At 41.5% G+C, this 16,809-nt stretch overlaps 1 protein-coding gene across 2 annotated transcripts in view; it reads left to right on the top strand.

The window, feature by feature from the left end:
- Nucleotides 1-409: 409 nt before the first annotated feature.
- The window catches only part of Asb4 (ankyrin repeat and SOCS box containing 4), a 43,455-nt gene continuing 27,055 nt past the window's right edge, over nucleotides 410-16,809 (top strand). Inside the window, exons 1-3 of one of the 2 annotated variants that reach the window (XM_021165306.3) lie at nucleotides 410-455; nucleotides 562-758; nucleotides 8,071-8,370. In XM_021165306.3, coding sequence (XP_021020965.1) covers nucleotides 572-758; nucleotides 8,071-8,370 — 487 coding nt within the window. In that variant the 5' untranslated portion in view covers nucleotides 410-455; nucleotides 562-571. Of the gene's footprint in view, nucleotides 456-492; nucleotides 759-8,070; nucleotides 8,371-16,809 lie in introns of those variants that run through there. The other variant, XM_085840834.1, reaches the window with a different exon arrangement.

Below are 16,809 nucleotides of genomic sequence, written 5' to 3'. Positions count from 1 at the left end.
ATATTGAAAAACTTTTAAGTGTAGGTTACTGGCAAACCTTCTGTTTGTTTTTAGATGTGCATAATTAGGCTCGATTTTACAGGCTCATTTCACAAAATCATTAAAGGTTTTCAGTAGCACGTGTATCAACAACTGAAACAAATTCTCATTTGGGGCTATTAGTTAGTCAGACTAAGATACTGCGGCTCCAGCCAGGCGCCAGATGTTTTTTGTTGAGGAGAAAACATAAAGAGAATTAAGAGCTTTGTAAATCTTACACTTTCACTTTGGTCTTGTAAGAAATAATTGTGACATTTCATGCTCGGAAATGTGTCACAGAAGCCTTCCTTCTTATCGACACCACGTACAGCGGAAGGGACCTGCTTACGTATCTCCAGTTTAAAGGACCTGAGAACTCAGGGAGAGTCTGGGAGGATATTTTGAAGTTTGAAATGATCCCTATATAAATAGAACCGGTCAGCATAACTTTGGGATAAAATTAGCCGGCAGTTTGTGGGCTCTCCAGCCTTGCCTGTGTGCTGGGTGCTGCTCTCCTGATAAATCATTGCTCCGCTTCCACAGGGCTCCGAGGATGGACGGCATCACTGCCCCTATCAGCAAAGCTGGAGCTGCCAAATTAGTTAAGAAAGATTTCCTGGAGGCTCTAAAAACAAATGACTTCGGAAAACTGAAGGCTATTTTAATCGAGAGGAAAATAGATGTGGACACAGTGTTTGAAGTTGAAGATGAGAACATGATTTTGGCATCTTACAAACAAGGTAAAAGAACTGGAGAGGTGTAATTGTGAAATTGATACAAAATGGATTTTTAGGTCAGTAGGTCAGCTTTTGTCTTTAAAGCAGTCGTTCTTATTATTTAAGTATTTGTTTAGACAGTATTTCTTATTTTTAAAAATCTTCCCTTCCTTTTAAAAATCAGAGCGCATTTGGGGGTGGTTTTCATAGATCCATACAGATTTTTGTCTATGTATTTCTATTTATTGCTCTTTTCCATTCTTGCGCCTGGAATTTGGGACCCTGGGAGGTTGTATTTGTCATGCACGGTGTGTGGGAGACTTCCCTTGTGACTGTGTTGGTACAGAATAAAGAAAAGCCTCTAGGCTCTGCTTAAAGACGCTGCGATCTCTGTGTGACAGTGTGGCTGTCGGTCTGGCTGCTGATTCTTTCCTAACAGCCACTTACAGATATATCACCTCTGTGTCTCCGTGGATGAGAAAGGGGACCTTCTTTTCCATTTAGAGAGTTAATGAATGGCGAAAGATGCGCCAGGGGCACTTTCATGGTCTGCGTCGGTTTAATGGGTTTCAGTGCAGGAACAAAAGCTGAACTCTAAACACCACAAAGTTAACTTTTATTTTTCTTTTCTGCTTGGCTGCAATAGTAGAGAAAAAAAAATTGAAAAATTAAAATTCAGAATCTCTGCTTTGTCCAAAAAATTGGAAATCAAAAATTATAACAAAATTCTTTAAGTCTCCCCCTCTCCTGGAACTCCTCTTTAATAAATCAGAACAAGATTAACACACTCATTCTGATTTCTCAAATCAACTAGATAATGGGAAAACTTCAATAGTTAGACCCTTTGGCGAGCATACTGCAAAGAAAGACTCTCTGTATCTTCACTGCTGCCTAGAGAAAATATGTGGGAAAGTCTTGGGAGTGAAGGGAGTCCTATTTATGTTCAAATATAAATCTGTTTTTTATTCATACAAAATCGTTAGTGTCACCAAGTTGCAGATACAAACACAAGTAGGATTTCTCTCTACCTAATTCTCTGTCATTTCTGAAATAAGTAGAGATGAGTTGAGGTCAGTTGCTGGACTTGCTCTTTGAATTGTGTTTTATGATAAACTGTCATTGCTGTTTTGTCTGAAAAATTAAGAGTTCTATTTTTTTTTCTACAAAGTTCAAGAGATTCTATTGAAGAACAAATTATATGCTGTATAATTAGGTGTCTTGGACCTTATAACTTTGTTTCATGGTTCAATCTGGATACTAAGTTTATTTAAAGAAACTTCTGTATGCCATATACAACAGGGCTCAGACTCAAGCAGTAGCTAATCTATTTGATATTGAGCAGCAAATACCACCTTTTTTTTTTAATCTCTCAGACAGGTAAACCCTGCAGACAGGCTCAGAAGTTCTGAGACAGGGAACTTAGAGGTTTGGGCTCCTGGAGAGCAGGCTGTTTTTTTCTGTTATTTCTTGGGTATCATAATCCCCAAATGTGAAGAAACTGTGTTTTAAATTCTTCTTGTCAAAATAAGCTAATTCCTGTGGTCCCTGTGGAACTAACTTTTTATTTATGCCAATGATTGTTTTACTAGCATTCAGGCTATGAGGTGTGGCTTACAGTTAGAGGCAGAGATTTAAACTGTCTCCAAAAGAAAGAAAAGTCTTATGTAGGTGTCCATGTGGAAATATCAGGGTTTGTGTTTGTATTTTCAGGGCTGTCCAGGAGATCAGTGTGCGTGTGTGTACATAATATCTATAGAAATAACTTTTCTCTCCATTTATCATGAATATGTAGTTGTGAGCCTGGGGTAAAAATCCCACTTTCTCAAAAGTTACTTGACACTTTTTCCTAGGTGCCCACCTCCAGGATTAATGCCAGCTTTTATACTGTTAGGTGTAGGAACGGAAGCAGTGAATGGAACCCTCGCCTCTGCCCTGTAAAGTAGATCTAAGTGGTGATATCAATGTCTTACCTCACAAAGAAATTCTCAGAACAGTGTGGGACAGAGCGCTCTACAACTGGGTAGCTAATTAGTCAGTCCCCTTCTGGAGTTTGTCTAAGGGATGGGGCAGCCCCTGTGTGGCCTGGAAGAGTGTGTGTGGCTGGATTACTGTTTCTGAGACTTTATTATTGTTGTTGTTGTTGTTGAATAAAAGCAGACTGTGGGGATTGGTGAAAGGCTACGTGTTACTCTTTGATTTTTTTTTTTTAAAAAGTACATGGAAAGGCTGCACTCCTAAAACTGAATAAGGAAAGTTCACACAACACTCTGGCTCAGTTTGATTGATTTTTATAAGACGTGAAGAATCTTCGTACTCACACATACTCTCAGCAAGGGGACACATCTGTCTAATCTCAGAGTGGCTGTCTTCAGCTCAGTTGGCATTGATAAATGAAACAAAGTCTACTGTCAGCAACAGTTACTGGTCACCTTGAGACTTTCTTGCAACTGATAATGTGAGTCTGTATTCAACAGTTGATTATCCTCAGAGGACTAGCTGGTCTGAAGTCCACCCTTAACCAATCTGAGTTTCCTTTAAAACACCCTACCTCCTTTTCCACAGGATTTCAAAAAGTAGTTGAATTTGTTACTAAATACACCCTGTGCCAGATAATGTCAAGATCCCTGTGTGAGTGCTGAGAAGGTAACATAGAAATCCACTGGCAAAGATACCAACTCAGAAAATAAACATCCCAGGAACACTAAGCTAAAAACCGCAGCAAGTGCACCAGTAATTTAAAGATAACACCGCTTGCTCCCCTAAGCTAGTGTGCATTCTGTAAGGAGTATAGAGCAGAGATATTGGGCTAGACGGCTCTTTCCTCCTTCTGTTTCTGGATCCTTCTTAAGAAATTCCCAACAGCGAAGGCAACCGGTTAAAGCAGGCTCTACAATAGTTCTCAGTGTGTGCCAGGGGTTTGCCCGCACTTAATATTAATTCTTAAAGCCAGCACTCACTCTTTTGGCACACCCCGTTATTTTCAGTTTTATCATGAAATCTTCAGATAAAAAAAATCCCAGTTTGTTAATTTTAAAAGTCCACTATTTTCACTTTGTAAAGCTAACCAACCATTAAAGCATGCTGGTCTGTATTTCTGATAACTCGCAGAGAATGACAGGCAGAGATGGGGGCAGAGGGGTTTAAAACATAGAAATATAAGCAAAATACAATCTACTGGACCATCACTTTATTTTTATTTTAAGCTAGTGAAGCCACATGTTATGGCTCAAAGGACAACTTGTCTGAGCTGCTTCTCTTCTTTTGCTGTGTGTCACAGAGCTCAAACTCAGGTATTCAAGCTTGGCAGCAAGCACCAACTCAGCCATCTCGACAGTCCAGACAGTTGCTTAAAAATCACAGCGACACAAAGAAATCCTGACTGCCCAAGTGAGGTGGTAAACTGCTGGGTGAAACTAATAGTTGAATGGTTAAAGGGAAGTTGTGACATAGTTTATTCTGAGACAAGTAGAAAACATTTAGGGTAAAGTCATAGCTAGGAGAAATCTCCAGAGCTTTTCATGATATTGGTTCTCTCTGGTAGCCTATATTCTGGAACCATGGGTGGATGTCCTCCAGGCTGTTTTTTTGTTTGCTTGTTTGTTTTTGTTTTTGTTTTGTTTTGTTTTTCCCAGCTATATATTTTGGTTCTTCCTCAGATGAGCTTTGGCTCCCTCATGAGATAAGCAGAGTATCAGACCTATCTCTGGTATGAAACTCCCTGGTCAACAAGGTTAATGAACACCCTTTATTAATCAGTGCAAAGCACTTTAAGTACTTCATTTATGGCCCACAGCTTCTTCTGGTCCCTTGTATGGTAGTCATAGTTTTAATTAAAATAATCAATGAATGATTTCACTTGAAGACGTCCTGGCAGATACTCTATCTTCCTAAGGAGCAGCTGATGCCCAAACATCATGAACACTTTTTATGGTTAACAAATGATCTCGTTTTCACTTATTTTTTCTTCTTTTAAAAATTTTTCTTTCTTCCTTTTTTTTTTCTTTTAATTACTGGTTGGAGATGGGGTGGGGACTTCCCCTTTTCTAGTTGCTGGAAAAGTTTTTCTCTTTAAAACTTGGCATTTCAAGCCTGTGTCTCTCTCTCTCTCTCTCCCATCCTCTACGGAACCTCTGAGAATTAGCCTCAGAATGTTAGCTATTAAACTAGTAGCCTAGAATTGTGCTTGGGTCTCTAATCTTTCAGGGCTGTGTAAACACAGGGGCATGGTCCCAGAAACTGTCTGCTAATCCAACCAGAGCAGTGGGTGCAAACTTTGGCGGCAGCCAGAGGTTTGTCCTGGTGTGGGGCTGGTTTCCCTTTGATAACATTAGCTCTGATAACTGCTGTGGAGCCTGGGTTTAAGCTTTAATTTAACCAGAGATGTGTAGCCTTTCCAAGTGCTGGAGCAGAACCAATGCCCCCTTTCAAGGGTGGGCTGCAAGCCTTCCGTCCTCACCACATTCCTTGAATGAGGGTGCTTTCTGCGTAGCTTGCAGGCTTATGACTTCAGTCTCAGATTTATATGAAACACTCAGAAGTGTACACATAGCTCTACATAGTTTTTATAAGGCTAAAACTTGTAAAATTTCTTTATAACGTTTAGCTGTGCAGATCAGAAGTAGCTTCTGACAGCTTTGGGGAGATTGGAGTTTGAGAGTTAAAAAAATGTTTTGTTATTACTTTTAAAGATTTTCTTTCTTACAGGGACATATGTACCTAAAACACAAACTCACCCAGTCTTCTCTCCTACTAATCTCACTTCTTCCCTTGAGAATTTCATTTCTACTTCATTTAGTCTGTACACACGCGTGTGCTCACACACACACACACACACACACACACACATACCATGGCATCTAGGTATTGTAAAAGACAGAGAGACATATTACCTTTCTGTAGCTAACTTACTTTGATCATTTCCAGTCACATCTATTTCCTGAAACCATAGAACTTTCTTCCCTTTTAAGGCTGAAAGAAAAAAAAAATCACATTTTTCTCACCTGTTCTGTTTTGGGCACAAGCCAGCAGATCACAGAGACACGTGTACAGCCATACCTATGCATAACTCAGCCATAACACTGCATGCTATGGATGAGATACAGAGCCAATGCAAGTGTCAAGCCACACACTTAGAGAGTTTGGCCTCTGCCACTAGTGTTTAGATGAACATGGTTGTGTCCCATGATTTTGATTCGACCCACACTAGGTATCCCTCATGGAAACCCTTGCCTGCGTACAGATACACTGTGGTACGCTCTAGGTGGACTGCATGAGCAGATTACATCATGGTGTGAAGAAGGGCAGCAGTAAACATGAATGCTACAGATCCCTGTGGACATGGCTTGGACTGGGGGGTTTGTGCAAAGGGAATATCCTTGTTCCTGTCTCAGCCTCTCTTCTACTAAGCCCATTGCTGAAGCCAAGCTTTTCTGAACCCAGCTTGCAGCCATAGGAATATGAGTGGCTTTCCCGAGAAGAAGGCAGCACCTTCTTTCCTGCCCCTACCCACAAGTGTTTTATCATCTCCTTCCTTTCCAGCCTGCCCTCTGTGCAGCCCGAGCACACAGTTCAGTGGCAGCTGGCCTGTGTAGAGGTGCACAGAGCTGTACCTTCCAAAGGTCAAGAGCAAGTCACGTGCTCCTGGCGTGCTGCAGCTATTGGTGGTGATACTACATGTATGTGTGTGCAGGCACGTGCGCATGAGAAAGTTCTGATCTGTTGATATATAGGCGTTAGCAATAGCACATGAATTGGCACACCTCGTCCTTGGTTTCAGAAGCTCGCATGACCTCAGATCTTGTTCTCTGTAAGGCTCAGTGAACTTATTTCCATATTTTTCTGGAGAACCTGTGCTCCAGCCCGGTGTTAAAGATGGGTCTCTTTGCTGAGGAGTGTTCTTTTTCTCTGCTTAGCACAGTTAGCTTTCCTGCTTTGCTGGGTTATTCAGGCCCTTCCAATGCTACCTCCAACCCTACCAACAAAGTTCTGAAGTTCAGACTAAAAGCAAACATAAGCATATTCACAGTCTGCAGTGAGGCCTCTAGGGGCAGCAGCTAAGGTGTGCGCTTCTCTCCCAAATACACCATGCTATGGGAAGGAGGGGTGGTGGTGGTTAGAAATAGTTCCATTGTAGCCTTGGTGACATTCCAAGATCCTGTGGTCTGTGAGCCTGGTTCTCCAGTTCCCAGCTATGATTATAGACAGATGAAACTGAGTTTTGAAAGCCAAGGATAACTGACTGGTCCATGTAGTTAAATGTTAAAGGAAAACTCTTTTGGTGCTGCTGGGAATTTAGGAGAGGGAAACACAGTAAGCAAACACATTTCCATGCCAGCAACGCGGCACGTTACAGATGCTTTCAGGAGTATCTTCCCTTCTTGGTAATCTGTATCATCGTCTTGGAACTAAACCTGTACCATTGCCATAAAGACAAACAGAGATGGAAACCCTGCATGGCAGTAGCCCATGATATTGGACTGAAGCAGGAGATCTGTGCATCTAGCAGGCTGAGAAAGTGGCACTCTTGTCATCTGGAGAATCAGAGGCTGGGGCAGGATGATCTGCCCTCCAGAGCCTGCATCCTGGGTTTCTTTGGCTTTACATCAAAATGGTGTTTTCTTAATCAGCTCTCTGTTCTTTCTTCCAGGCTCACTCTTTTCCCTATGCAGTTGCAGGCACAAGTTTTCAGTAAGTTGCAGCATGACAGTGACATAGGAATAATGATAGGAAAGATCATGCAGCATCTTTGCCGCCAATAAGCAAACAAAGTACACTTTGGTTTTCAGGTTCAAAACCAGCTTCATTCTACGCAGATTATGGAAACTGTCATTGCAAGTTGCTTGCTGAGGAGCGTTCAGTACAGAACGTTGGGATGATCTGGGTTCAGTGGAGCAGGCCTATTGTCCCGCTACCAGAGAAACTAAGGGAGGAGGATTGCTGTGAGTCCAAGGCTCATCTGGGCTATACAGAGAGACTCTGTTTCAAAGAGCTAGATTAGAAGAAGAGCAATCAAACATTTCAAGTGGTGAGAATGATCTGTCTAAGAAAGTAATTCTACAAACATCCTCTTTACTAATTTGTACCTAGTCAATGGGCAAAATTGTAAAGGAACAGGGATCGAGGAGCCATAGAGATTGTAAGAGTTGCAAAAAGACTGACCCGTGTCATATCTCAGAAAAAGGCTCTGAGAGACTCAGTGGCTGCCAGTGACGAACTCCTGATCCATTTTTAATTCAACCTTGTAATTGTGACCAAATAAAACACCTTGTCAAAATCCTTCCAAAGCAGGAAAGACCAATGGGCAGAGCAGTTAAACTCCTCTCCTATCCTTTTTCAGGCTATTGGTTGCCCAGTTATAAGCTGAAGTCTTCCTGGGCCACAGGCCTGCACCTCTCAGTTTTGCTTGGTCATGTGGAGTGCCTGATGGTACTGCTGGACCACAATGCTACCATCAACTGCCGTCCCAATGGGAAGACCCCTCTGCACGTGGCTTGTGAAATGGCCAACCTCGAGTGCGTGAAGATTCTCTGTGACCGTGGCGCAAAGCTCAACTGCTACTCCCTGAGTGGGCACACTGCTTTGCACTTCTGCACCACACCAAGCTCCATCCTCTGTGCCAAGCAGTTGGTGTTGAGAGGTAAGACACGCCTGGTGACGGGTGTTGGGCTTATACACACATGGTTTTTTGTTTGTGTTCATACACACATAATTTGAGGACTTCGTCATTCCGCCTGGCCTCAGGTTGATGTGGTAGGCCTTCCAGCACCTTCAACCTGATTTCATGGTGGAAATCTACATATACATGAGTATTTACATCTTTTTTGTTGTTGTTGGTTTTATAGTGTGTGTGTTTCCTACTGAGGTCCTTCAGTGACTATCACATACAAATCTTAATATTTAAGTGTAAGAAATGAATTAATTTTTATAGCTACTTAGTGTGTTTATTTAACCCTTATTATGCATCAGGTAAAGTAGTAACAAAGAGAAACCAGTTTCCATTCTCAAACTTATATATATATTTATAGATGTACACAGGAATTTATGTATATGTGTACATATTTCAGTCGAGGAGGATATTAACAAAATATTAACAAAATAAATTTTAATTATAAAAGTAGGGAAGTGTCATCAAGGAGAAAATATCATGTATGTTTAGAGTCAACTGTTACAAAATATTAAAGACTTTTTCAGGTCAATTAGTTGTTTTAGTTGCCAAATAATATTTCATGTAGACGTGCCATGCATTTTACACAGGTCTCAGTCAAGAACTTGTCAACTTTGGAGAACTGTGAATGTGAGTACCTGTGTGTAGATTCCTGTAACTGGACACATTTTGATTTCCCTTGTAATACACATCTAGAGGTGAGAAGATGGATGGCACACTTATAAGAGGCTGACACCCTGCTTCCCAAAGTGGCCAGATCACTTCTTAAATTCCATCAGCAATGTGTGAAAGCTCCAGTCGCTTGCTAGTCCTGCCAAAATTGATAAAATATTTTACTTTATCTTAAAGTACAGGTATTTTACTTTAAGGGTAAAAAGTTTATCTCTCTCGTAAGTGCATAGCAGTGTCTCTCTGTGGCCTGAGGGTTGCCTCCTTTCTGGGTGAATGTCATCAAATAATACTTGATGGATAAATTTTCACTTGGAGAAATATCCGTCCCTTTTCATGAATGAGCTGCTGGCTGCTTGCTTATCCTGTATACAAGATGAGGAGTTTGCCTTTATAAGATCCTTAGCTAGCATGTAATCATGTTCTCTCTCTCTCTCTCTCTCTCTTTCTTTCTCTCTCTCTCCTTTCCTCCTCTATTTCCCTATTTCCTTACCCTCTTTTTCCTACTTTTTTCTTAATTTATCTCTCCTCATTTTTTCATGACAATGTCTCACTATATAGCCAATGCAGTCCTGGAATTTAAGAGTTCTAGCACTTTGGGAGACTGAGACAGGAGGATGACAGGTTTCAGACCTGTTCAGGCTATAAAATCAATGAGAAATTATCTGTAAAACAAAAGAAATAATAACAAATCAAAAAGAATGAATCTAGACAAAGTCAAGATAAATGCTAACATTTAAATGGACCAAAGTCTAAGGAGAATGAGAGGGACTGAGGAGCTTTGGTGACTCAGGACTAAGAAAGAGGTGTGCTCAAGAAGCAAGGACCAGCCAGCTACAGGAAAAGCTTTCAAGATTAAATGAGATAGTCCCTAAATCAGGTGAAAGGTTAACACCAACGAATCAAAACAACAAAACTAAACAAAACGAAAACCGGTTTGATGGCATCCCATGGAAGCCCGATTAGGCTGGGGAGGGTGTAAATGGATGTTTTGAAGAGAATATGGTAAGAACCTCTGAAAGCTGTCTGCCTGGGGAAAGGGCTCAAGAATAACCTGATTATGATGGCTGCGGCAGGCTGCAAGGCTAAAGGTGACTGTAGGGGAGGCCAAAGGAAAATTGCAGACCACGGGCACAGCAGACTTACTTTAGTAATATTTCAAGTACCCAGGTTTCCAAAGATAAGATGGGATGAAATCTGTAGATGACAAGACAATTTTAATAACAATGCCCTATAAGATGATTTCCAACACCAGAGTAGATAAGGTGAGTCCATCCAAGTATGAGGAATCCCCCTCAACCATTCGGAGGCAAAGGCATTGGCGAAAAATGAGAGAAAGCAGGAAAGGTAGATATTTCTGTGAGAGTAGGGACGAGTGCAAAATAATTTACTCAAGAGGTGTAGTAGCACTACTGAGTCCAAAAGATGCCCCTGAAACCATGGGAATGAAGGGGTCATCAGCATTGCTGATCTCTGAGGAGGGAGGGGGGAAGGGGGAGAAGGGAAAGGGAGAGAGACAGGGAGGGACGGGAAGGGCTAGACTGAAGTGAGTGAGAGAGAGAGACAGAGAGAGAAAGAGACAGAGAGAGAGACAGAGATAAACAGACAGAGGAAATGACAAACACAGAGAGAGAAAGACAGAGAGACAGAGAGAGACTGATAAAAGGACAGAGAGACATATGGAAAGAGACAGAGAGATGGAGAGAGACTGAGAAAAGGACAGAGAGACATATGGAAAGAGACAGAGGGAAAGAGAGACAAAGAGATGGAGAGAGACAGAGAGAAAGGGATACAGAGAGATAGAGATAGAGAGACAGAGGAAATGACAAACACAGAGTGAGAGACAGACAGAGAAACATATGGAGAAAGACAGAGACAGAGATAGAGACAGAGGCAGAGAGATGAGGAAAAGAGAGAGAGAGAGGCAGAGAGAGACAGAAAGAGAGCAAGAGAGAGAGGGGGAGGGAGGGAGGGAGGGAGGGAGGGAGAGAGATAGAGATAGAGAGAGAGAGAGAGAGAGAGAGAGAGAGAGAGAGAGAGAGAGAGAGAGATGAACGAATCACTGTTACCAGCTCGCTTAGCTCGTATGTTCTGAACACCCCCACATTTTATATTTACTTCCTTCCTCATGTTAGATTGAGTTTGGATTTTGTTCATATTTAAATAGTTTAAACGTTAGATTTCATATCACAAGAAATGACAGATCTGTTGTTCTGTTAGCAGGGACAGCAGGGTGACACCTGGAACCCACAAGCATGTCCTAACTGTCCTCATTCTCCTTTCCCATTTTTAAACCTTTAGAATTCCATACATGTATACAATGAAATATGACGATTCATCCATCATATCCCCCACAACTACTCCTAACATTTCCTGCCTTTATATCCTCTCCGGCTTCTGTTTAAAGTAACTCACTAAGTTCACTTGGTGCTTCCCATATAAGTGTGCGTGTGGAGCCATCTCCTGGAGCATGGGCTGCCTAGCAGTGCCTGCACTGCCAAGAAGAGTGAGGGAGGCTTCCTCCAGCTGCTCTTCAGCGGCAGCTGCCAGGCTTCCTCTCACACACCCCTAAGGTAGTACACACTGGGGTGAGTCTTGACTACACACACCACCTTTTACTTGGGAATCCCATTTCTGGGATTAGAGATTCGTTTTGGACAGGAAGGCGTTTGACCCAGAGGTTTAATTTATTCCCAGGCCCAAATTCAAGCTGTAGCTGTCCCTCCAAACAGGGCTATCCAGAGAGTTGGAGACAACAGAAAAGGCGAGCTAGACACATTCAGCATGAGTCTAGGACTGGGCTCCGTAGCTTCCCGTGCATCTGCAGAACAATCTGTCAGCCACACAGTTTGTAAACTACGCCTGAACTTCCAGACTTTACCTATTATACATACATACCCATACGTATGGATAGATACACATATATGCATATATGTATATTGTGTATATGTATGTATATAAATATATATATGTGTATATATATATATATTTATAAAATGTTAAGACATACCTGATTTACTTTCACCACGACAGAATTATGTATATTACTGAAAAATTTAGAAATACTTGTCTTCTTAGTAGAATATTTTGTTATGCTATATACATCCCATGTACAAATTAAATGATGTAAAAGTGTGTTCATTTGTACAGACAGTTTTTATTTGTTTGTTTGTTTATTTATTTATTTATATAGGGTCTCACATTGTAGCTCTGGCTGGTCTGGAACTCAGTCTAAGGGAGCCTCTAATTTGTAGGAATTTTCTTGTCTTACACTCTTGAGTGCTGGGGCTACAGGCATGAGCTACTCATTACAGTTAGACTTGGCTAATGTTTAAAATTTTTTTAAATAGGCTTTTATATGAAGGCATGAACAGTATAGATATATATTTTAATTATGTAATACTATGTGTATCAGAAAATAATATGTAAGTTATTTATCAAACATTACTGTTAGCTAATATCTAACAGTATCTAAATAACTTTTTGTAATCTTTGCTTACAGTGTGTGTGTGTGTGTATGTGTATGTGTTTGTGTGCTTGCACATGAGTGTGCACACACACCATGTGGTTGAGGTGCAGAGTTCAGAGAGCAACTTTTGGGCTTCAGTTGCCTCCATTTATCATGCACCTGTTGAGCCATCTCTCTGTAGTAATCTCTCATAAGTAATTTTTTTTAAGGCACGTTATCTATAGGTTAAGACCCTGAATTTTAGGACTTTTTAAAGATAGGGTCTCTGTAGCCCAGGCTATTCTTTGACTTGGTATGGAGTCCGGGATGGCCTTGAACTTCCGTTTCCCCTGCCTCTGCCACCCAAGTTCTGAAATTAGAGGTGTGTGGGCTTATGCAGTGCCAAGCCTCATGTCTGCTGGGCAAGCATCCTAACGACTGGGCTACAGTTCTTGCTCCCTCTTCCTATTTGGAAGGAATCAATAGAAAAACAAAATTGCAAATGAAATAATTGGGAAGTGGTTTTTTTTTTTTTTTTTTTTTTTTTTCCTTTTATCTTTGCTGCTGCTTCCTTGGAGGAAGGAAAAGCAGGTACGTGCTTGTGGGCCAGCCTTCCAGGCTGGAGATTCCAGAAGAGTCTAAGGTTAACGCTCCTGCCTTTCTGGGCATCTTCGCGTCCTCACCTCCGGGGGCAGCACTTGCTAAGCATGACTGCACCCTCTACCAACGAATTAGTGCGAACTGTCAGGGTCACAGCTAGTAATGGGGAGCTCCAGGCTGAGCTCGCACCCCTGTCTCTAGGGAACTCGGTTGAGTTCTGTCTTGCTGGGATGATGTCGTAGGTAGGTGCTTTGGGGAAGAAGTCACATACATGTCTTCCTGACCGAACAGGAGAATGGAGACGGCACACAGGCAAGGAAAATAAGCCAGTCTAACGTGAACCTCGGGACCAGAGAAGTCCATTAGAGGAAGAGCCAGTGCCATGGCAACTGAAAACCGATGTAATTTCATTTGCTATTTAATGGGCTCTTTGTGGGAAAGTGCTCTTTGTGGAAAAGGCTAATTGAGTCCAAAAATTGCATGCAATTTTCTCTTAAAGGATTTTGCCCTGTTTTTCACTGTTGCAGCGGTGACTGTGTCCCACGCTGGATTTTGCCTGCTATTTTTTTGTTTGCCTTTCTACTTAATGCCACCATCTTCTGGCCTTTGTTTCCTTTGGTGTTAGTATAATGGTGTTCCGCAGTCGAGAGGGCTTATTTACCTCAGCAAAAATGTCCATTCTTTGCTTTCTGCATTTCCCTATGAATAAAGCAAGTCAGATCAGGTTTGGCTGGCTCCTAAGCTGTGCATTATTTCCACTCAGCCCCTTTCCTAAGAGGAAAATGAACACTGCTTGCTTTGGGCCACATGAAGCAAATCCTGACAGTAGGAGGAAAATTTGTTACCTGAGGAAAGCTATAAAAATTCAAGTGGCTTCTGACAGAATGTAGCAGGAGGGGAAATGTAAAGAAGACCCTGCCTTTGAAAAGACCACCCTCTGTTCCTGAGGACCACAGTAACCCAAGTCGCCTACCTACTCAGGAGTCCCTGACCGTGAGGCCCTCATTTTAATAAGGAAGCACCCACGCACGCTCGCACAGGACAGCCCGCCCTCTCCCTGCCTCGCTGCTGCCCACATTCCCATCCCTTGTGCTGTGCACTGTGATCGCATAAATCTGGCCGCTTCATTCATTCATAGCCCACTCCAAAGATGCTTCTGTGGTATTGTAAGTATATGTAGGCCAACTGAAATTAATTTTTTCTCTAAGTTGGTGTTATTTGTTAAAATTATTTTTAAAGGAAATGACATCACTACTAAAACAAAACAAAACAAAAAAAGCAGCAAAGGGAAAAATCTTTCATTGCCCAAAGAGAAACAGAAGCAGTAAATTATAGGCATTGACTTTGGTGACCGCCACCTGCTCAGAGCTCGTCCTCTATCGGACGGCAGAGAGTGTCTCTAAATGGCTTTGTCTTCCGAATGCTGCCTCTGTCACCTTGTCTCCTGTACCGAATGAGAGAATGGAAATAAGTTGGGGTCCTTTCTCATCTCCATCAGATAGCTGCTTCTCCAGCCTTTATGGAGAATCACTGCACATTTTGTAAAACACAGCCTTCAGCAGGGCCCTGTAAAGTCAATGATCCCTTGTTAGTGGAATGTTAAAGCCTCCTTTTCAGAATTGAGGCTACTTTCTCCACATCTCCTCAGCCCTGGGGTTCCTGGGGGGAGTCTCAACATAAATAGAAAAGAGGAATTAATAATGTATGAGGAGCAAAGAGGAGGAGGAAAATTGCCACTATTTCCTACAATTATGTTTATCTACATAAAAATAAAACCTTAGAAAAATCTACCATCAAATGGTGAGGACTAATAATTGAGTTTAGCAGTTGTTCTGCATCTCCAATCGTTCTACCAACAAGTCAGCTGTATTTCTATATGTAAGAAATAAGCAGTTAGAAGTTGTAGAGTAAGAAGATGCTGTATAGGCCTGGAGAGATGGCTCAGTGCTTAAGAGCACTGACTGCTCTTCCTGAGTTCAATTCCCAGCAACCACATGGTGGTTCACAAGTGTCTGTAACAGGATCTGATAATGCCCTCTTCTGGTGTGTCTGAAAACAGCTACAGTGTACTCATATACATAAAAATCAAATAAAAAGAAGATGATTTATAAAATCACAAGAAATTGAAGAAATCCAGAAATGCATGTAATACAGGAGATAGGATAATGTGCTACTTGAAAAATATTAAGATATTACATTCAAGGTTCATTATGAAAGATGCAATGCCCTTTTTTTCCTTAGAGGCAGCTGCTTTTGCTTCTCTAGTTTGGTTAGCCTAGAGTTTGCATATTGCCAAACAACTGTCACTTATTTACGTTTGAGAACAGAGAAGATGTAACAGTGTAAGTTCTGTGACAATCAAAATTAGAGAGGCATGATTAGGACCTATGTCCTTTTTGTCTTTGGAGAGTCATATGACACCTACCTGCACTAGGTCCTTCTCAGGCCCCAGGTCCCTGATGAGTTACATTATAACCCAAAGCTCACCACAAATTAGAATAACAATGTCTTCTTTTAATTAGTATTTTGTCTTTTTTTTTTTTTTTTTTTTTGCTTAGATTTTGATGACTTGTTGATATTTTAAGCCTTTTTCTTGGTATAAGTTGCGTTGTTTTTGTTTGGTTGGTTGGTTTTTATTACAAAAATATTTAACCTCAGCCAATATTTTAATCAACTTCATGTTCCAGGAGGAGGAGTCCCTTCTAAAGCCTTCATGTCTTGTCCTGGGAACCTCTGTCACCCTGGGGATCTTTTTTTGACATCCAGGTCTCCCTCCCCTGCTTAGGTCAGATTCCTCTCTCCCTGAATCATGCTTTTTCTTCTTCTTCTTCTTTCTTTTTAGTTTGTTGCTTTTTGAGCTGACCAAATCCTTAACAAGAGCTCTGAGAACTCACGCTGGAGATGATAAACACCAATCTTCCTTGATTGACAGAGAAGCCCGGATTCATAGTTATTTCCCTCTAGCGTGATGAAAGCATTCCCCCACAGCCTCTGTTTTTCAAGATGTTGGTGGCAAATCTGAAGCCTTTCAGCCTTTGCTCAGTGACCTGTGGTACTCTTTCCTGTTGCATTTAGGGTTTTCTTCCCACCCTTGTTCTGAAAATTCACAAAGATCTGCTGGCATGCATTTGCTTTAGTGTGCTTTCCCAGGTCCTTCCAACCCACTCAGTACTTCTCTGTCCATTTCAAGTGTTTTTGTGCATGAATTCTTTCCTGCTTTTTAAAGTTGTTTTTGTGTGTGTGTGAATTTTTATCATTTGAATATTAGTTCCCTGGCTTTACTCTTGCGCCTGCCTTTTGCTAATTTCCTGTCCTGGATAGGTTTTACCTTTGTGCTTGCTTTCTGGATTGTCTTAGAATCCTTGGCTGCCTCTCTGTATGTAAGATGGAATGACTGAATTTCAAGTAAAGTTTATACATTATTAGCTTCACTCATTCTATAAGATTTGGCTAGATTAGTCATTCAAATTTTTTTTTACTGGTTAGATTCTCCAAAGGAAAAATCTGACTGGCTTCTTCCTAGAGGATCAAGGTAGAATTGCCAGTATTCTCGGTGATGGGTCACAGGTAGTGCAACCACAGTAAATCTACCTCCACTCTGGGATATTACCCTCTCCTTTTTACAGTGCTAAAAGCTACTCCTGCGTGAGCCTTGAAAATAGCCTTCCATTCTGAAGTCCATTTTCCATGCGCAC

Source organism: Mus caroli, unplaced genomic scaffold (genome assembly GCF_978045245.1).
Source record: "Mus caroli unplaced genomic scaffold, Mus_caroli_1 scaffold_7, whole genome shotgun sequence".
NCBI classification, from domain to species: Eukaryota; Metazoa; Chordata; class Mammalia; order Rodentia; family Muridae; genus Mus; species Mus caroli.
Note: the sequence above shows the minus strand (reverse complement) of the source record. Positions and strands in the feature narration are given on the sequence as shown.